Source organism: Heterocephalus glaber, unplaced genomic scaffold (assembly GCF_053883595.1).
Source record: "Heterocephalus glaber isolate CG9 unplaced genomic scaffold, H.glaber_assembly_v1.0 deba00001550, whole genome shotgun sequence".
Taxonomy (NCBI): Eukaryota; Metazoa; Chordata; class Mammalia; order Rodentia; family Bathyergidae; genus Heterocephalus; species Heterocephalus glaber.
This window is the reverse complement of record NW_028258343.1, coordinates 10,938,967-10,958,161: the sequence shown is the minus strand read 5'-3', so window position 1 is coordinate 10,958,161 and position 19,195 is coordinate 10,938,967. Positions and strand designations below refer to the sequence as shown.

The 19,195-nt window shown below is 39.2% G+C and overlaps 1 protein-coding gene across 3 annotated transcripts in view; it reads left to right on the top strand.

Annotated features, from left to right (window-relative positions):
- The first annotated feature begins 1,387 nt into the window (after positions 1 to 1,387).
- Epm2a (EPM2A glucan phosphatase, laforin) overlaps positions 1,388 to 19,195 on the top strand; it is a 212,295-nt gene continuing 194,487 nt past the window's right edge. Inside the window, exon 1 of one of the 3 annotated variants that reach the window (XM_087190268.1) lies at positions 1,388 to 1,882. In XM_087190268.1, coding sequence (XP_087046394.1) covers positions 1,597 to 1,882 — 286 coding nt within the window. In that variant the 5' untranslated portion in view covers positions 1,388 to 1,596. The remainder of the gene's footprint in view (positions 1,883 to 19,195) is intronic. The other 2 variants (XR_015442628.1, XM_087190267.1) reach the window with 2 other exon arrangements.

Below are 19,195 nucleotides of genomic sequence, written 5' to 3'. Positions count from 1 at the left end.
AGGTCCTGAAAAAATGAGAAGATTCATTGAAATCTAAATTCCATTATAAATAAACAGTCCTCTCTGCATAGCCAAATGACTCTTATTTTACCAAAATTATTCTAAGAATGTATTTTGTAACAGCACCTTGCATAAACCAACTGGCATAACACTGAGTTAATTTCTGTTTTGCTACTGAATCAGCCCATTTGGCTTGTCTGTCTTCACATTTTTCTTGGTGTTTATCCTCAAGCTTAGCAACCAACCAAACTTTGAGTGGAATATCAATACTTAAGAGGAAATGTATTAGTAGTTTACAAGTTGCTAGAGACTGAGTTTGCAGTGCCTATGTTTTTCTCGTATTATTCTCTGAATCCATAAAATTACTTCCCCTCCAATATTCACAAGCTTCCAAATAGTGACAAACATGTCCTCGTGTGACTTTAATTCACCTAGGAGTTGTGTATCACACAAGTGTTGGTGAAGATATATAGGTTAGAACACATGGTTTGTCTTACATGAGAAACCCAAAATATAAATAAAGAGCAAAATAAAAGTTAGATAACAGAAAATAGACCTTTTTTAAATGGGAAGAGGAACGACATGATGGGAGGTGGGAGGAAGAGGAGTGGAAGGGAAAAAAAGAATGATGTTTTACGTACATGTATCAACTCCCCACAAGAAAGGTAATCATTATGTATTACAAACGTGTACTAATAAAAAATAAAATAATAATGAATAGCTAGAAAATAAGTGAAAATTAATAAAGAATAAAAAAGAATATGAAAACTTATTAAAGGACAAAAAATAAATGTAAACGGGACATTTGTTTATAGAAGGGACAAACTGAAATGTCTACATCCCCTACCCGCTCCAAAGATGTATTTTTCTTCTGGCCAAATGGCTATAAATCTTTGTTTCTCCCCCCCCCCCCCATGTTATAAAATTTTTTAAAAATGTCCTTTTGCTAAAAGCAAATTTTGAACAAGTTTTATTTTCATGTCATTATAAAAATCATTAAAGTCATAATTTCTAATCCCAGAAGTACAGTTTTGATCCCCTAAAGGACTTGAAAGCGTCTACTCCAAACTTAGTTTACAAGTACTAAAAAGTCCTTTTTTTTTTTAAAGTGATAGTCTGTTTTTCCAAACTTCAGTTGGCAGGAGAAAAGTAAGAAATTGATCATCTCTGGGTCCCAAGTGCTTTCTCTCCCACCGGAGACCCTTCAGCGCCGGCGGGGTCTTCGAAGATCCTCATTCCTACTCGCATTTTACCAGACCCCAGCCTCAGACCCCCGAGGGCCTCGGAGCAGCGGGGCAGCCGGGCCTGGGCGCTCCGCCTCCTCAGAGGCGCTGTGTGGATGCGCTTTTCTTCCTCGTGACCGAAGAGAGCCTTTCGCGCGTGGGAAGACGAGGGCGGAGTCCCGCGGCGCCCGGGCGTCCCGGCCCTGGCGTCTGCCTCTGCTCCGCTCGCCGCGTCCCCGCGCCCGCGTGCAGTCGGCCGGGGCGGGCGCTGCGCTGACCTCTCCCGGGTCACCAGCCAGGCGGGCCGCGTGATGCCACCCGGAGTGGAGCGGCGCAGCCCGCGTGTGCCCGGCCCAGCCGCCCAGCGCGCGCCATGAGGGTCCGCTTCGGCGTGGTGGTGCCGCCCGCCGCTGCCGCCGGCCCCCGGCCTGAGCTGCTGGTCGTGGGCTCGCGGCCCGAGCTGGGGCGCTGGGAGCCGCGCGGGGCCGTGCGCCTGCGGCCGGCGGGGACGGCGGCGGGCGGCGGGACGCGGGCGCTGCACGAGCCGGGCCTGTGGCTCGGGGAGGTGGAGCTGGCGGCCGCCGAGGAGCCGGGCCGAGTGGAGCCCTTCTGGTACAAGTTCCTGAAGCGCGAGCCCGGAGGAGAGCTCTGCTGGGAAGGTATTGCGGCGTCGCGCAGCGGCCTGCTCCCCTGGCCCGGGCGCCGCCCCGCCTCAGCCCCACCCGGCCCGGCGGCCCAGACCTCGACTTCCCTGCTCCGGCTCAGGCCCAGCCCCGCCGCCCGCGCCGCTCTGCCCTCCGGTTCCTGTGCTTTCCTTCTCCTGTCCCGGTTTGCCTAGAAATGACCCGGCTCCAGAAAAGTCGGCCTTGTCCCTTGTCGGTGCCCCTAACTGTACAGAAATTTCCCTAGATTTTGAGAGTGGACTTATGGGAAGACATAGAGTGGTTCTCTTTTTGGGTTAAAAAGAAAGAGAACCTAGATAGATGACAATTGAGACATGACCTGATTTTTTAAAATATAAAAACAGTACATACTCAAAAAATTTTTTGAAGCACAAAGAATCTATAATATCTTCTCCACTCAATACTTTAAGGACACTGCCTGCACAAATAGATATACAGATATATCGAACATATGATATAATAAGGTAATACGTGATAAGAAGTGTGTTTATTTTTAAACAAAAATAGCATATAATTTTGAAGCTTACTTTTTAAGTGACAAGCGTTCTGCATCTACCAATGGGCATTATTTTTAGTTTTCAGGTTTTCTCTGTAGCAAACAATAGACTCTGTACAAAGGCATCTTTGGATTACAATCCAGAAGTGAAATTATTGTGTAAAAATGTAGCCCCGTCCCCCTTTGTGCTGCTGATTGAACCCGGGGCTTTCACACTAGCTGTATCCCCGGCCTTTTTAATTTTTGAATTATGAGACATGGTCTCACTAAGTTGCCCTTAAATCTTCGATCCTTCTTACTCAGCCTCTCAGAGTGAGGTGTGCCATGTTTTACATTTTATTTATTACCATTTATACCCTGAAAGGGTGATACCCATATGTACTTCTGCCAGCCGTGTGTAAATTGAGACAGCCCTTTCTGCAGATAAAATGTGCAGGGCGGAAGATTGGAGTGTGTACGCATGACTCAATAATTGTCTAAAACCAATGCCATCAGTGTCTCCAGAAGTTTGTATGAAAAGATAAAGAGACCATTTAGACCATAATAATGTGGGAAGGAAGAATCTGCGAAGAGAGTACGCTGGACTACGTTGAACTGGGGGATGGCACCTTCAGCCCTGGTTTATTTTACTGTGAGACAGGTTCTCAGGCCGGCCTTGAATTTGCCACCCTCTTGGTTCGGCTTCTCAGTAGCCGGAGGTACAGGTGTGACCGCAGCACCGGCCACTCTTCCTCTTTGGAACCCACTGGGTTTGAGGGTCTGGTAGCGCCACTGTTTTCTTTCATTGCGCCAGAACTGAAAGATGCCGTCTTCAGTTCTCTTCCTCTACAGCTATTACTACTATCACTAGGATTATTTTTCACAATAAGATAATATCTGGTCATTTTAACAAAAATGTGACACAGAACAAAGATCTTTCCTTGTCTGATTTCCTCTCCTTTTCCACTTGCAGCCTTTCTGATATTTCTACAAAGCTCTGAATCACTTGCTGATATTGTTATTTCTTAATGTACCCACTTTAACTTTTCCGATTTTATTTTTTCTGATAGTTACCACTTAAAGTATGTATAATTTTAAAATTAAAATTAGGTAATATCTGTTGAGACCTGCTAGATAATACATAAAATTCACCGTCACACTTGCTGTGAAATGTGTGGTATTTAGTTCAAGTTCATTCTCTCTCTTCCCTGCTGATGAAGTTCATGTTATTATTTAAAACTAGGTACGTGGGTGCCCAGGGTTTAGCTCAGTGGTTCCGGCGCCTGCCGCGCAAGCGAAAGGTCGAGAATTCGATCCCCGGTACCAACCCCCCCCATAAAACTATGTAAGTAAAATTGACTATTGATTTTCTACTCTGTAGAAAATTCATTATTATAATCCTATTATACAAAATTTTACTCCTAAAAAGATCAGAAGAGTAGTTCCACATCCCGCTACCCCTGCTTGCTTTACTTCATCATTGCTTCTTTGGTGTGAGGCATTCATCTTTCTCACTGTTACTGTGCCTTCTTGATTTAGGCTGATTCTAAGGACCGGACTTAAGTAAGGAGCCTTAGCGAGGCCCTGTTGTAAGTTACTCTTTAAGATTCTGGCACCGCGGGCCGGGGATTTAGCTCAGTGGTTTCGCCGCCTGCTGCGCAAGCAAAGACCCAGGTTTGATCCCCCGGTACCAAAAAAAAAAAAAAAAAAAAAAAAGAGATTCTGGCACCAGGTTGTCTGGGTTCACCAACTGGTGTGCGACCCCAAAAGGGTCACTTAACCTCGCTGTGCTGTCTCACAAATGAACGCTACTTATGAGAATAGGACGTGTATCAACAACTCAAATGAGTACTTGTAGTAAAGGTTGGTTGTTATTTTTACTGTTATTAGGAAATGAAGTTGTACAGTTACACTCATAAAAGGAAATACAATCTGTGCCATGGAAACTTACCACTGGAAGAAAAATTCCCTTTTCTTTAAATGTCCAAAGTTTAGTTGAAAATGGTAACAGAGTTTGTTTTACTTTGTTTTTAGCCTGAAATGTTCTTCTACAACTTTGAAACTTCTTAATACTTTTAACAGAAGAATCACACTGACCCTCAACATTTCCCGCTTAATTGCACTATTTAATGAATGTAAATTACTCCTTGGAAATAGTTTTCCTTTGAAGAATTGGAATTCCTGTTCTAATATTCACTAATGTGTAACTTCTTGAGCATTGCTGTAAATGTGAGTTTTTAAAAATATTGAGCTCTTTTAAAAATTTGTCTTTAAGAACCTTTTTACATTTTTTATTAGTGCATATTGATTATAAGGATTAATGAGTTTCATCTTGGCAGATTTGTACATGTCTGTAATGTATTTTAGTCAGCCCCTACCACCATCTCCATGGTCTTCTCTTGCCTTTGTTATACATTTTTGGGGCTTCTGTATGTATATTTTGATCATATTCATACCCCCCATTACCCACTCTTAAGTCCCCCTCCCTCCCTCTAGTTCCCTTCCTCTTGTCTAATAATAGTCTCTCTTCTACTTTTTTGTCATCTTTTTTAGATTCTACGTATTAGAGATCATGTGGTATTTGTTCTTCTGAGTCTGATTTGTTTCACTGAACATGTTAAGCTCCAGATCCATCCATTTTTCTGCAAATGACAAAATTTTGTGCTCTTTAATGGCAGAGTAGTACTCTATTGTGTGTATATACCACATTTTCCTTATCCATTCATCTGTTGATAGGTTCCATATCTTGACTATTGTGTATTATGTTGCAATAAGCATGGATGTGAAGGTATTTCTATGGTATGCCAACTTGAAATGCTTTGGATATATACCAAGGAGCGGTATATCTGGATTAAATGGTATCTGTATTTTTAGTATTTTGAGAAACTTCCCTACTGATTTCCATAATGGCTGTGCTAATTTACATCCTAGAAGCAGTGTAGAACATTTTTTCTCCTCTAGGCTCACCCATCCTCACCAGCATTTGTTGTCTTTTGTGTTCTTGACAGTTGCTGGCCTGACTGGGGTAAGGTGGAATCTCAGTGTTGTTTTGGTTTGTATTTCCCTAATGGCTAAAGATGTTGAACATTTTTTCATATACTTATTGGCTATTTATATTACTTTTTGAGAAGTGTCTTTTCAATTCTTTTGCTCATTTATTGATTAGATTATTTATTTAGTTAGTTCTTTATATATTCTAGATACTAATTCCCTGACAGAAGAGGATCTGGGAAAGATCTTAGCAAAGATTTCCTCCCATTCTCTAGGCTTGTTAGTTGTTTCCCTTGCAGAAATTTTTTAAATTTGATGTAATCCCATTTATTGGTTCTTGCTACTATTTCCCATGCTATTGGAGGCCTATTCAAGATTTTGCCTGTGCCTATGGCTTCAAGTATTTCCGCTATTATTTTGTCCATTTCCTGAAACTCATTTTTTATTGGTATATGTTTGTGATACATATTAATTACATTCATCTTGGGAACTGGTACATAGAGATAGCACATCTGAATCATTTTTATTTCCCCTAGTGGGAATCTTTCCTTCAGCTCTTTTCCAGGTTGGCATGTTGCTTGTTCGGATGTTTCTTTATCATAACACCTGTTCTCTTTTTCCTCACACCTCTTATTAGTTTAAAGTCATATTGGTTGTATTAGCTGGGCCCTTTTGTTGCAAGCAGTAGAAATTGAATGTGAACCAGCCTAAAGAGAAATAAAAATTATTAATTCATATAATAGAACTGAAAAAAAGCTTGTTGTAGTACTCTTTTTCTCCTCACTTGCTTTCTAGCTTTTTCTCTGTTGAGTTGGTCTCTTTGGATATTTTCTTGCTACTTTTGGAAGAGTAGTTCATGTCCCGTAGAAATAAGATGGAGGTTCTAATTACAGGGAAAATTAAAGAAAATATGGTTGCAGGCTCACAGCCTGGGAGCAGGAAAAAGTTATGAATCTTTTGTTTTTCCTCCCTAAAATGCGGCAGAGCAACTACAGTCTTATGAACTGTTCCTTGGTAACCCTACCAGAAACAAAATAATAATTTGGATAAAGCATTTATTTAAATCACTAATATATTTCATGACAAATAAAATACACCTGATGGGGACTTTTTCGTTATGGACGTGAGTGTGAAAGCAGAAAGGATTCATGCATTGTGCTCGTACAAAGGCAGTGTGTGCATAGTTTAATAAGAGGAGAGAAGTCTAAGGAGATTTCAGCTTTTTTTTTTTGAGACCGGGGATCGAACTCAGACCTTCCACTTTCTAGGTAAGGGGCAGAACCACTGAGCTAAATCCCCAGCCAATCAGCCTTCTGTGAACCAGAGAAGGTGGGTCCGAGCTCAGGTCTGACTCAGGTGTGGGAAGTGGCTTTGTATCTTGGTAAGCATGTGAGTGAGTGCCAGGACTTCCATTTCTGTACGCTGATTGAAATGTCTTATTATCCCAACACTGCCACCAATTTAAATTCCATTACCTGGACAGTTTTCTCCTCCAAGGCAGGGTGCTGGACTGTGTGTAGCCATTATATAGAGCTTAACATTTTCAGTTCCATGACCTTCATGGTTTTTTTTGGATAAATCACAGTGCCTCATTAACAAAGCACAATGGTTTGAATTTTAGCTAATTAAAACCTTGGAGAATTAGGAGAGTGATTACGATGACATTATTGTTTTTTAGTTTAATCATAAAAGGCTCCACATTCTTTCTAAGAGCAGAAAGAATTATGGTTCTATCTGTGTTTGCCAAAGTCTCTGGAAGTTCGACTTGGAGATTTTATGAACTATTTGTACCTTTGGGAAAAGGTAACATTTAAGTTCATGAGAATCTCTGTTTCAAATAGTGGAGGAACGTCATCCTGGTGGGAATTCAGGAAGGATGGAGGGCAGGGAGATGCTTTTTAGCAAGGATAATATTTTGAACTTCATATCTAATGATTAGGATCTTCTCTCATTTGTTTTCTTTCTATAATTATAGGAATAAAACCAACCAAATTAGTTTTTAAAATCTGGTTTGAATTCAAGAAGAAATGGATGCTCTTTTATTCACGCAGTCACGACAAAGGTTGGTTTTCATAAAATGATGAGGAAAAAGTCAGAGTCTGAGGAATTCAAAGGGATCCGAGCCTCTGGTGGTGGGGGTCCGGGAGCCTGTGGTGAGGCGGGCCGCTGTTGGAATGCCTTTCAGATTCGGGTTCAGGTGTCCCCAGGGAGGAGACTGCATGGGGAGGAAGTAGGAACTCAGACTGCGCCTGGGCTGGGGGCGCTGCAGGGCAGTGGATGGGGCCGGCACCGGGCCTGGGCCGTCGGCAGGGGCGGCCTTTCTTACTCACCTGCTGATCTCTCGCCGTCTCTGTTGGTTTGCTTTTCTTCAAACATGAACTATCAAGTAACTTTCTAGTGGGTTTTCTGGATACACCAGGGATTTCCCGTGCTGACTGCTCGTTAGGATCATCTTAGGAGCTTTGTAAATGTAAAGCTTCCTGGACCAGGCACGGACCTCTGGACTCTCCATGGCTGGAGCCTGGAGTCCATATTTTTTAGCATAAAATACACCCTCTCAAAGCATGCAATTCCGTGTTCTTCCGCATATCCACCAGTTGTATAAGCACCGGCCAACACGAATTCTATACGTTTTTGAGACAAGAAGAAGGGACCCTGGGCTCATGACTAGTCGGTCCCTATCTTTCCTCCCATCCTGTTTCAAGGAGGTGGAATCATAAAATTTGTGGCCATTTGTAACTGGCTTCTTTCACTTACCATAATGTTTTCATGATTTATGCACGTTGTAGCATCCAGGGCTTCATTCACTTTTATTACTCGTAATATTCTGTTGAGTGGATGTATCACATTTTGTTTATTCATTCATTAATGTGTGATCATATGGGTTTTTCACTTTTTGAATTATGGTGCTGTGAATGTTTGTGTAGACTTGTGTTTTTTTTTGTACCGAGGATTGAATTTAGGACTTTGCACTTGCAAGGCAGGTGGCGGCACCACTGAGCTAAATCCCTGGCCCTAGACATATGTTTTTACTTCTTTTGAATATATACCCAGAAGTGGACTCCTGACTCATGTGGTAATTCTTTTTTTAACTCTTTTGAGAAAATGCCACATTGTTTTCCAAAGTGACTTTACTGTTTCACAGTCCCCCTAGCAGTGTATGAGAGTTTCAGTTTCTCTACATCCTTGTCAGCATTTATTGTGGCCATTATTTTAGCCTTTTAGGAGATGCGTGAAAGGATACCTTAGTGTGGCTCTGATTAGCATTTCCTTAATGACTGATGATGAACATATTTTATTTGCTTATTGCCCATATGCCAGTTTAGAAGACACACACGTATATGTTATCTTTGGAGAAAAGCTTCTCCATATCTTTGCCCATTTTTAGTGGGATTATTTAATTTTAATTGTTCTGTCACAAGAGCCCATGTTTAAAAAAATCCACCTCAGGTGATACTGATACTGATAATCTTCAGCAACAGAAAGCCACAGGATCTGCCACTTATTCACTTAACTTGGAGTTCACTTTGCCATGAAGTTTAATGAAGGCGATGTGTTTAAATGCTAATCTAATGGAATTATCTGTTAGGTACACTTACCTGTTTTTGCCAACCCTAAATTGTCATCTTCCTGTGTACTGCTGAGAACTATAAACACTCTTTGAGCTTCTTCTTTTCTCAGATCACCTCTTACCCCAAGCTAAAGTCCTTCTCTGGAGCCCCTCTTCCATTCTTAGGATGATGGATGTCTAGACCTAACATCTCTTCCTGGCTGCAGTTCAAGTCCTACTGTGGAAGCGTCTCTCTCTGTGTCCTTCAGTTGCAGATGTTGCAGCACAGTCACGCGGGCGTATGGAAACATAAGAGCTTCAAGCTGAGCTGCCCGCACGACGAGCCTCTGGGTATAAGAAGCACTTTTTAGAGATTCTGATTGAGTAGTTCTGCCATTGACCAAGGAATGTGAATTTTATAATTTTCCTAGGTACTTTTGATAATGAGCTTGTTTGGAGGAATGCGGTTAGAGATTCTGCAGTTGCAATGTTGTAGTTCCTCCACACAGACGTACCTTTTTGTTTTCATCCTGCGGCCTCTGCTCTAGATTGGTCACTCTTGCCATCTGAGTGGCCTTCTGCATGTTCTGACTCCTTTGCATCCCTTCTCTGTTCAGTCTTTCTTCTACAGTGCTACCAGAATGATCTTCCACTGGAATAATGTTACAAATATAATCAAAACTGTTTGATGATTTCTTGTTTCCTATAAAACATAAATCAGAACTTCCTAGTATGGCCTTTACGGTTCCTCACCATGTGGAAATTACTTATTTTGCCCGCTCTTCTCCTGCCACTTCCTGAAAGCAATCTGAATTCAGCTACTTAGATTCTTGTTTTTCTTCAACATTCCTACAACCCTTGCTTAGTGCTGTATTCTTTCTTTAGATTTCTGTTTAAACTATGGCAGCCTCAATACTAAAGAACTGTGCCACATTCGTTCTGTCGGCTTTGGTGTAATAATATAAAAACCAGTCAGAGGTACTGTCTTAGTCTGTTTGGGCTGCTATATCAAAAATACATTAGATTTAAGAATTTATAAATAGTGGAAATTTTTATCTCACAGTTATAGAGGATGGAAAGTACAACATCAAACTGCTAGTGGATTTGGTGTCTGTAAGGGATTGCTTTTGGGTTCTCAGATGACACTGTATTCTTGCATCTTCCCATGGAGAAAGAGATGGACACTGTGTCCTCACATGGTGCAAGGGGAAAAGAGAGAAACTTCTTCCATCAGGCCCTTTAATAAGGGCCACTAATCCCATTCCTGAGGGTCTCACCCTCATCACTTAAGCACTTCCCCAAAAGACTCAGTGTTTTAACACTATTGCATTGGGGACTGAGTTTCAATAAGAATTTTGGAGGGACTCAAGCATTCGAGTTATAGCAGGTAGCCTCTTCAACTAACATACTGTATGTTTCTTAAACATAAATAATTATACAATAAAAAGTGGTAAATCAATTTAAACAAAACCTTCCTATGAATACATAGCATTCATACACATACATTCATTCCTTTGGATGCAAAGGTACAAGCGCACGGTATCTTAATCTCGGTGTAGTGTCTGACGAGGTTCATTAGTGGGATTGTAGGAATGGATTCTCTTTTTCTCCATCTGTTACCTGGACCATCAGTGTTGATTGGATTCAGTTTGAAAGGCTTTCATTAGCGCTCCTGGCCTGAGACTTAACCTCCCAGCATTAACAGAGTGAAGGAGTGGCATTGCTTCAGTTGGAGCAAATATTGAGGCATAAGAACAGGTGACTCACATGATCTGATTGTTTGTGTGGTTTGTGCAACTGTTTGTTAGGTAGCCCTTATATGTTGATTCTAGATATAACTTGTATACATCAGGCTCTGATGCCCACACCCAACTGGCTGCAGTTTTGTGTGTATGTACGATAAGCCACTATGCAGTGTTACTTCTGATATGGTGTACCCTTCAGTGGACCAGGCAACTCCTGTGGGTTTGCACTGATAAAGTTCTGTATCCAGAACTGAGACTCAGTCATGCTTCAGACTCACAGGCATCCTGAAGATGTTTTCTCTGCCTGCTTGTCTAATGTGCACTCATTTGTCTCTCATACATATGAAACATATATTTCAAGTCCTCTAGCCTTCTACAATACCCCCTTTAAAATATTTAAGTAAAATTGCTTGAATTCCCATCCTCTATGCTGAGGGATCTCATTTCTTTCCTTTGCTACCCAGAACTGTCTTTCCTTGGTATACCTTGGGAATTGTGGGACGTGGCAGGTCATTACTGCTTACAGATATCTCAGCCTTTACCCGGTGAGAACTGTTCTTCCCTTTGTTGAGCAAGGGAATCTTTGCCATGTGGCTTGCTTTGGGCAATAAAATGTGAAAAGAAGTGTCACAGCTTGCTTGGCTGAAGGGTCTATGGAGTGAGAAATGATGGTGGGAAATTAAGAAAAGATAAAGACAAAGAGATATAAAAGAAAAAAAAGGTGGGGCCAGGTGGGGTTCTTATTTTTGATGGGAGAAAAAGCCTACCAGGGAACTGGAGCACGTTTATTTATAGTGGTAGAGATGAGGGAGGTGTAGGGAGAAGTAAAGGGCTGGTTTGTAACCAGAGCCAGGAGAGTAGCTAAGGTTTGTGGGACATCGTGTTTGATGGTTTTTTGGCGAATGGGTGAGGAGGAAGACAGTTTTTTTTCCCTAGGCCTTGTTTTATCACACCTTTTCGTTGTTTGAAGGTGTGTGTTTTTTGTTTTATGTGGGGCCTTGTCTCATCTGAGGGAGGAGGCAAGTTAGGCCTGGCCACAGCGATCTACAGCACAGCGCTCCCAGGAAGGAAGTACTGCGTGTCACTTCCTGCTGCTTTGCTTCATTTCTGTGCTGTGAGATTACTCTTGCCCTTCCAAATGTGATTGCTCTGTCTGACAGCCTGTGCATGAAGATGGGGACAAGGTGAAGAAGAGCCCTGGGAGAAAAGTAATTTGTTGCTTTATGCTGCTGCTACTTTCTAAATATTTTAAAAATGTATTAGCACCGCATGTCCTCAGGCCTAAAAGAATGCCCTGGGGTATATAGTATGTGCTCATCCAAACCTGATGAATGTACAAACTTGAGCAAGTCACTTCCTAGAGATCTCAAACTGGAATACGCATATTTTCAATCTTCCTTTCTTTAATGTGATAACGTACCACGGAGTTTGTGACACAGGATAAAGATGCAACAGTTTCTTAAAGATTCAATTGTTTGAAAGCATTTGAAAAAAAGAAAACATTTAAAAATGAACAAAGACATGTATGTGTTATGGAAAAGAAGATATTTAAAAATGAAAATAGGGCCGGGGATTTAGCTCAGTGGTTTCGCTGCCTGCCTCGCAAGCGCAAGGTCCTGAGTTTGATCCCTGGTATCAAAAAAAAAAAAAAAAAAGACAGACCTGTGTGTCCTTTGGAACAAACACGAATCTCACACAAATTTTAAAGAAAAAAAAAATACAAGTCTTCCAAGAATTTTTGTGCCAGTAGAACATTGCTTCAGGCTGTTTCCAAGACCTCTTAGACATGTTTGGGAAGCTTTGATGATCTCTGAGTCTCAGTTTTCTCCTCTGTACATTGTACAAGATGTTTAGACAAGCATAGAGATGTCATGCTATTTAGAAGAGGCCATCTAGTGTGGACAGCAGTAGGCCAGGGGCCAGCAGCTCTGGGCTCCAGTCTTTGCTTCACTACTAAGTAAGCACAGGACTACATCAGGTCATTTAATCTAGAGCCCCAGACTGAGGGAAAGATGTACTCACACTTCTGCTGTATTTACCCATGGAGTTATTGAAGAATGATACATTTTGAGAATACAGCACTTAGACATTCTTAAGCTTTATTATTCCAACTGAACAGTGATATGAAATTCTTGCAATCCTCAAATATGAAGATTTTATCTACGTTCTAATTCCACTAGGTGGCAGCATGTAATGTGTGTTCAACTATAATTTTTATAGTTTCTTATAGAAATGAATTTGATCACCATTTAAATGAATAAGGCCTTCTCTGTCACCTTTCTCTTTCTGCTTTGTCGTTCCCTGATTCCTAAATAGTTCTGAAAAAGCATTCTCATTCACTTAAAAAAGAGTTAATGAAATAAATGTGAGAGCAATCTTGTTAAGTCAGGAATTTATCTAGAGCTACTTTGTCTGGGAAGAAGTAGTAGATAGTTTAATCTTACTCAGATGTAAGAAAATTATTTTGATGTAGTTTTTCATGTAGATAACTAAGAGCAGATAATTTCACCTATAACACCTTGCCATTTGCTCCTTAGAAATACTTTACTAATTAGCTTTTTCAATACAGGCAGATATTTTTGACATTGATGCTTACTTTATTCTGTATATCAGAAGATCATTACATAACTTATACCGAATATTTGAATGTTTGTGACATGTTTGGGACATGCTTTATCGTGTTTCCATATCAGCTTTGTGTCAGAATTTCCTAGAGAATTAGTTCCATGTGATGAATTCAATAAGAAAACCTTGATAAATGATTTCTTGTTGGCTTTGGTTGATACTCAGGCTTTTAATGCAAGTGATATCATAGGTCGATTAGAATAATCTTGCCCTGTTGCATGCTAGCAATAACAATCATTCAGCAGCATAATGGATTGCTAGTGTTCATTTGTAAGGAGAACATCAAGGCAATTCTTAAACTGCCACAGTCACTATATTCTGTATAAGAGAAAGCTGCTTTGAAAAATTAAGCTATTTAAAGTTGCTTATAAAACTTGATGTAAGTGGCTGATATTTGATAGAAATTTTAATTGCTTTTTGTCAAGTATGTAGTGTTTTCAGGGAAGAAAAAAGGAAAATCTTTAAAATTTTATTTTAAAATGTCTAAAGTGGAATGATATTATTGGCAAGTTCCTATCTTATGATCTGAGTAATGAACTATATTTTCTCTTTTATTATTTATATGGAATAATGATAAGTTGTGAACACTGTATACATATTTAAAACATTTTTGAGTAAGATGATCTGTAACTTTTCACTGATTTGGAAAGGAATCTAGGAACCATATAAAATGAAAAACCTCTGATATTTCACTGTCATTACATATTTCTTATATACATCTAAAAATTGCTTTAGAAGTTTTGCCTGATCAAATATTAGTGTTATTGTACAAGAGAGTAAATGGAGTAATAGTATATCTTAGTTTCTGCAAAATATTTTAGAGAGATCTCACAACTTCTCTGTACATAAATTAGAAGGCAAAGCTGATTGGCTAATAGATGCAGTGTAGATTCATTGCATGTTAAACAACTGGCCCTCCAGTGGTGTTATTAATAAACCAGTTTGAACATGAGGGGAGAGCAGGTAGCACTAAAACACTCTGTTCCAAATCCTTCCCTGGTACATCTTTCCATCAGTGATTGAAGAACCATGTTGATCATATTTGCTGGTAAGAGAAAATTGGGAGAGTTAGTATTTTGATTGAGAGAGACAGTATTCAAAATATAATATCCTAAACATAGCAAAAAATTAAGAATAAATTAATAAAAAGCAACGCTTGTGTTTGTATTGTTATTTTATAAAAGTAGAAAACAAAAGAACTGTTTTAAATAATTCCAAGAAAAAAAAGATTGAAGAATTTCAACTAGTTTCAGTTTTAGGAGGATGTTTGCATAGTTTGGGCAGGGATTGGTCAGAATTTAAATTAAATGGGTTACTGTTCCCTAGTCTTGGGAACACACGAGCCTGTGTGGAGTGGTTATTATGGTCTTGTCTTGAAAAATACCAGGACAATCAAAGCTATTGTTAAAAGTACTTCAACATGTTTTAGCAGTGTGCCCGTTTTACAAGACAGTGTACGGTTTTTCACATGGACTATAAAGATGGAAGTGACTTCAGACAAGAGCAATAGTTAAGAGCTATTATTGACAATAGTTAAGAGCTAACATCAGCTGTGGTTGTTCCTGTGTTAAATCCTTTTAATAGATTATCGAACTAAATTCCCTCAAAACTACTCTATGAAGTAGAGGGTATTATTAACCTTTTTTCACAGATGACAAAATAGAGACACAGGTTGCTAGAATGATTTTTTCCTTACTGTATACAAACAGTAAATAATACAATTGGCCTTCTGTATCTTTGGGTTGCATATTTGGGAATTTAACCAACCTTGTATCAAAAAATGTGAAAAAGTAATTATGTCTATAATGAATATGTAAAAACATTATTCTTGCCTTTCCTTGAACAATATACAGTATAACAACTGTTTACTCGGTTTTACATGGTATTAGTGATTACAAGTCATCTAGAGATGACTTAAAGTATATGGGTGGATGTGCATAGCTTACATGCAAATACTACACAATTCTATACAAGGGCATAAACATCCATGGATTTCCGGATCTGAGGGTTATACTGGAACGAATCTTCCACAGATACTGAGGGGTGGCTATAACCTGGAGTAGAGTCTGTGTCTGAATCTTGAAGCCATGTGTTGTACAGCTATAAAATTCTGCTTTCTCGGAGAAGAATTCAGTGGACCTTCAAGTTACGACAGGCCTGACATGAACAACTGGGGTAAATTAGGTTAATGGAAGATTCATCTGCTTGTTATCTATAGTGTGTTCCCAGGTAAGCATCCAGATCTCAGCTGTACTGACTTAGTTACAACCAGCCCTCGGGAGGCAATTGAGTTTGTAAGTCAAGGATCCACTGTATTATAAAACTTACACAGAAGAGTTTCAACAGACGATGGGCAGTGTCATTAAATGCTACAGGCAGGTGAAGAAAGATGAAAAATTAATACAGCATTTATGAGATGCCTTCATTTTAAGTCCTTTCAGTGGGGTTTTGAGGGTAGATGCCATATTATAATGTGTTGAAAAGCAATGAGAAATTCAATACATTGGATTTTTTTTTTTTTTTTTGGTACCTGGGATCGAACTCGGGACCTTGTGCTTGAGAGGCAGACAGTGGAACCACTGAACTAAATCCCCAGCCCCATTGGATATTTTTGAACTATGTCAGGTAGGGACCTGTGATCCCAAAGGAAATATTCTTTGAAATTATTTGTTGGAGAAAGATGGTGCATTCCACCCCGTCTCTCTTACGATCTATGGCCAAGCTAGCATTTGTTCCTCACCATTCTCAACAAAGTGCTCATCTGTTTAGGCAGTTGTCACCTAAATTATTGCTCTAACCACTTACAGTATTCTTATTCCCTTCATTTAGCAATTGATGGACAGAAGTCCATGTCACCTAGTTCTGATTAATGAGTTGGGGAGAATCTTTTGATAAGGCTTCTAGGAAAACTTTCACTTTTCTCATAAAAAGGAACAGAATCTTAATTGTCATGGTCCTTCACCTTCTTCCTGGCCTGGACTCCAGACACGATGCCTAGAGGTCATTCTCTGAATGCAAGGATGACAAACATTACAACAAAGTCCATGTGAAGAATGAATGTCTAGAGAACATTTAGAAAAAACTTGGTATTGATTGGTCTGGGAAGCCTGGCTTTTCATCTCTTCTTATGTGTGACAAATTTACCTTTGTTTAAAGCATTGTTAGATTTTTTTGTTGCTGTTGGTCTTGTTGCTTGCAAGCAGGCATGATCCTGAGGGAGACAAATCCTTCTTCAGTTGCTTCTTATATGTGTGTAGTTTATGATTAAGGCATATTTTAAGATACATGCATTAACAATGGGCAGAAGTCTGGGGAATGTGCTGTTAGGTGATTTCATCATTGTCATAGAGGGTACTTATGGAAACTAAGATGGTGACAGTGTCGTTAGATGATGTAATCTTAGTGGGGCCACCTTCTTAAATGCAGTGCAATGTTGACTGAAATGGCAGCATGCTTTTATTTCCCTAATTACTCATATTAAGACCTCTTATTCCCATAGCATAAAATATCTCTTTAAAAGGATTTGAAACAAGTTGTTTTATCAATTTCAAATACAATTTAGTCTATAACAATTTTATATGACCACTCCATCTTCCATATCATTTAACTGCATTTCTAGTTTCTTTCTGGTATCTAGATCAGTGCCTACATGGCGTTTGTGTCAGCTGCATCATGTGTATAATCATAAAATATTTTGCTACAGAAGAAACCAACTCATAAAGCCATCAGAGATGTTTTTTACAGCAGAACTAGATCAGCTCAAGGGAATATTGTATTAAAGTATTTAGTCTATATTCTAGAAAATCTTAATTGAAAAGATATTTCATGCCAAAGTTGTTTCATAACTGTGAAACTGCTACAATACATGTTTGCTAGCCTAGCTGGGTTACGATGGAGTTACAAGTAAAATAAACCTCAATGTTCTGAGGAGTTCTTGGGATAAATATGATTGTTCTATGTTTTCTACACCCAGATGTTGGATGTAATTGAGGTATAGCTATTGAAGAGAGTATTTCCTTCTGCCTAACTCCATAAAGAGTTGATGTGAGGACTTTTTCATGGGCTTCAAATTATATGACACGAAGTCATGAAATCCAGTCAGAGTATTTTCTTTATGTAGCAAGAATAATACTAATAAAGATGTTATATCTATTTTTATCATTTGGATTTGTGTTCAGGCGATGAAACACAATTCTAGGTGTACTGTGGAATGAAAAAAATGACCTGCCAATTTAACAACAACAAAAGTCTAGACAGTACAATAAAAGCTGTTTTAATGACATTTGGGGAAAACAAGCATTAAAAATTATTAGAACAATTAAATCACAATTTATTAAACACATGAATAAACATCTCTGCATGTGACATAGAAAATAAATGCAGGATCCAGAAAATAGCTCCAATTATGCAGAGATGGAGCATTTTAATATGTTAATCTTTTTGTTTCATCTTCTTGAGTCATGGGGTGGGATAATTAGCTATCAGAGGATTGGATCACTTCTGAGCAGGTGGTCCAATCTTTTGGCTGCTCTTTAGAGTATCATAACATCGACTGACCTATTAATAATTCAGTCTTAGTGCTTTGAGTCAAACCTATCAGGAAGGATTGAAGTTGCAGACTTTTGGTAGAAATTGTGTAAGGAGAGTGTTAGTATTGGGTTTGATTATTTATTTATTTATTGATTGATTGATTGATTTTTGGTTCTTTGGTTTTGCTATGTAGTTTGGGGTGGCTTTGAACTATGTATTTCAGGTAGGCCTCAAACTCGTTGTTATCCTCCTGCCTCAGCCCTCCAAATGCTGGGATACAAGCATGTGCCACCATGCCCACGTGGGTTTGATTTTAAATGGAAGCATAATCACTCTTTTGGGGGTTTTCTTCCAAAGCTTTCCTCTGGAGACCTGGCAGCGAGTGAACCCAAGGCTGAGCTTTATTAGTCCCATTTTCTGCACATCCCATGGTTACCTCTGAGAGGAGGAACACTTCACATCAGACTGTAAACCATGATCTCAAGGATTTTTCTTGAATATATTTTGTTTTAGAATTTGAAGCATATGTGAATGGCCTCAAGACTGATTATTAATGAGAACAAATGAGGCCAGACTGCTTCTGTGCAGACATTTGAGCCCACTAACTTATAATTCTATCGAGTAATTGCCTTGTGTGTGGTTCATTTTGTTGGAAAGACTTAGATTTTACAGATGTACAAGCTGATGCTTATGTCTCATATGTTTCAGTGTACTATTTGGCTTAAAAATAGCAATCATCAACAGTAAATTTTCTACTTTGAAACACACTCAGACACCTATGCACACAACCCTGTACCAAATGTTTATTACTGTGATACCCTATCATGTTTGATATTTTCTTTTCTGGTATTCCAAATTCTAGCCTCATTAACAAGTAATATTTTCATATCTAGTGTAGAAAAGCCTTACTATCTCTAAATCTAATTCCTATTTTTATCATTGCAGAATGGGTTATTTATTTGTCTTTGTATTTCTTATCAATATTATTTTAAGTTTAAAAATACCAATTTTATGCACTTATGGGATACAATGTGATGTTTTAATATATGTATACTATGGGGAATGAATATATAAAGTTAATTAACATATTCATTACCTCATCATTTTTGTGGTGAGGACTTTGAAATTTGTACTCTGACTTATTTTGAAATATGTATTTATTGACTTGTCATCCTGCTGTGCAGTAGATCTCAACTTATTTCTTTTGTCTAAATGAAACTTGTGCATTTGGAACATCTCTCTCTATTTCTTCTTCCCATTCTAGCCTACGGTAGCCACTTTTCTACTTGCTGTTTCTATGATTTTGAATTTTTTAGATTCCTCGTACAACTGAGATTTTACTTTGTATTTCAGTGTTTGGCTTACTCTAGCAT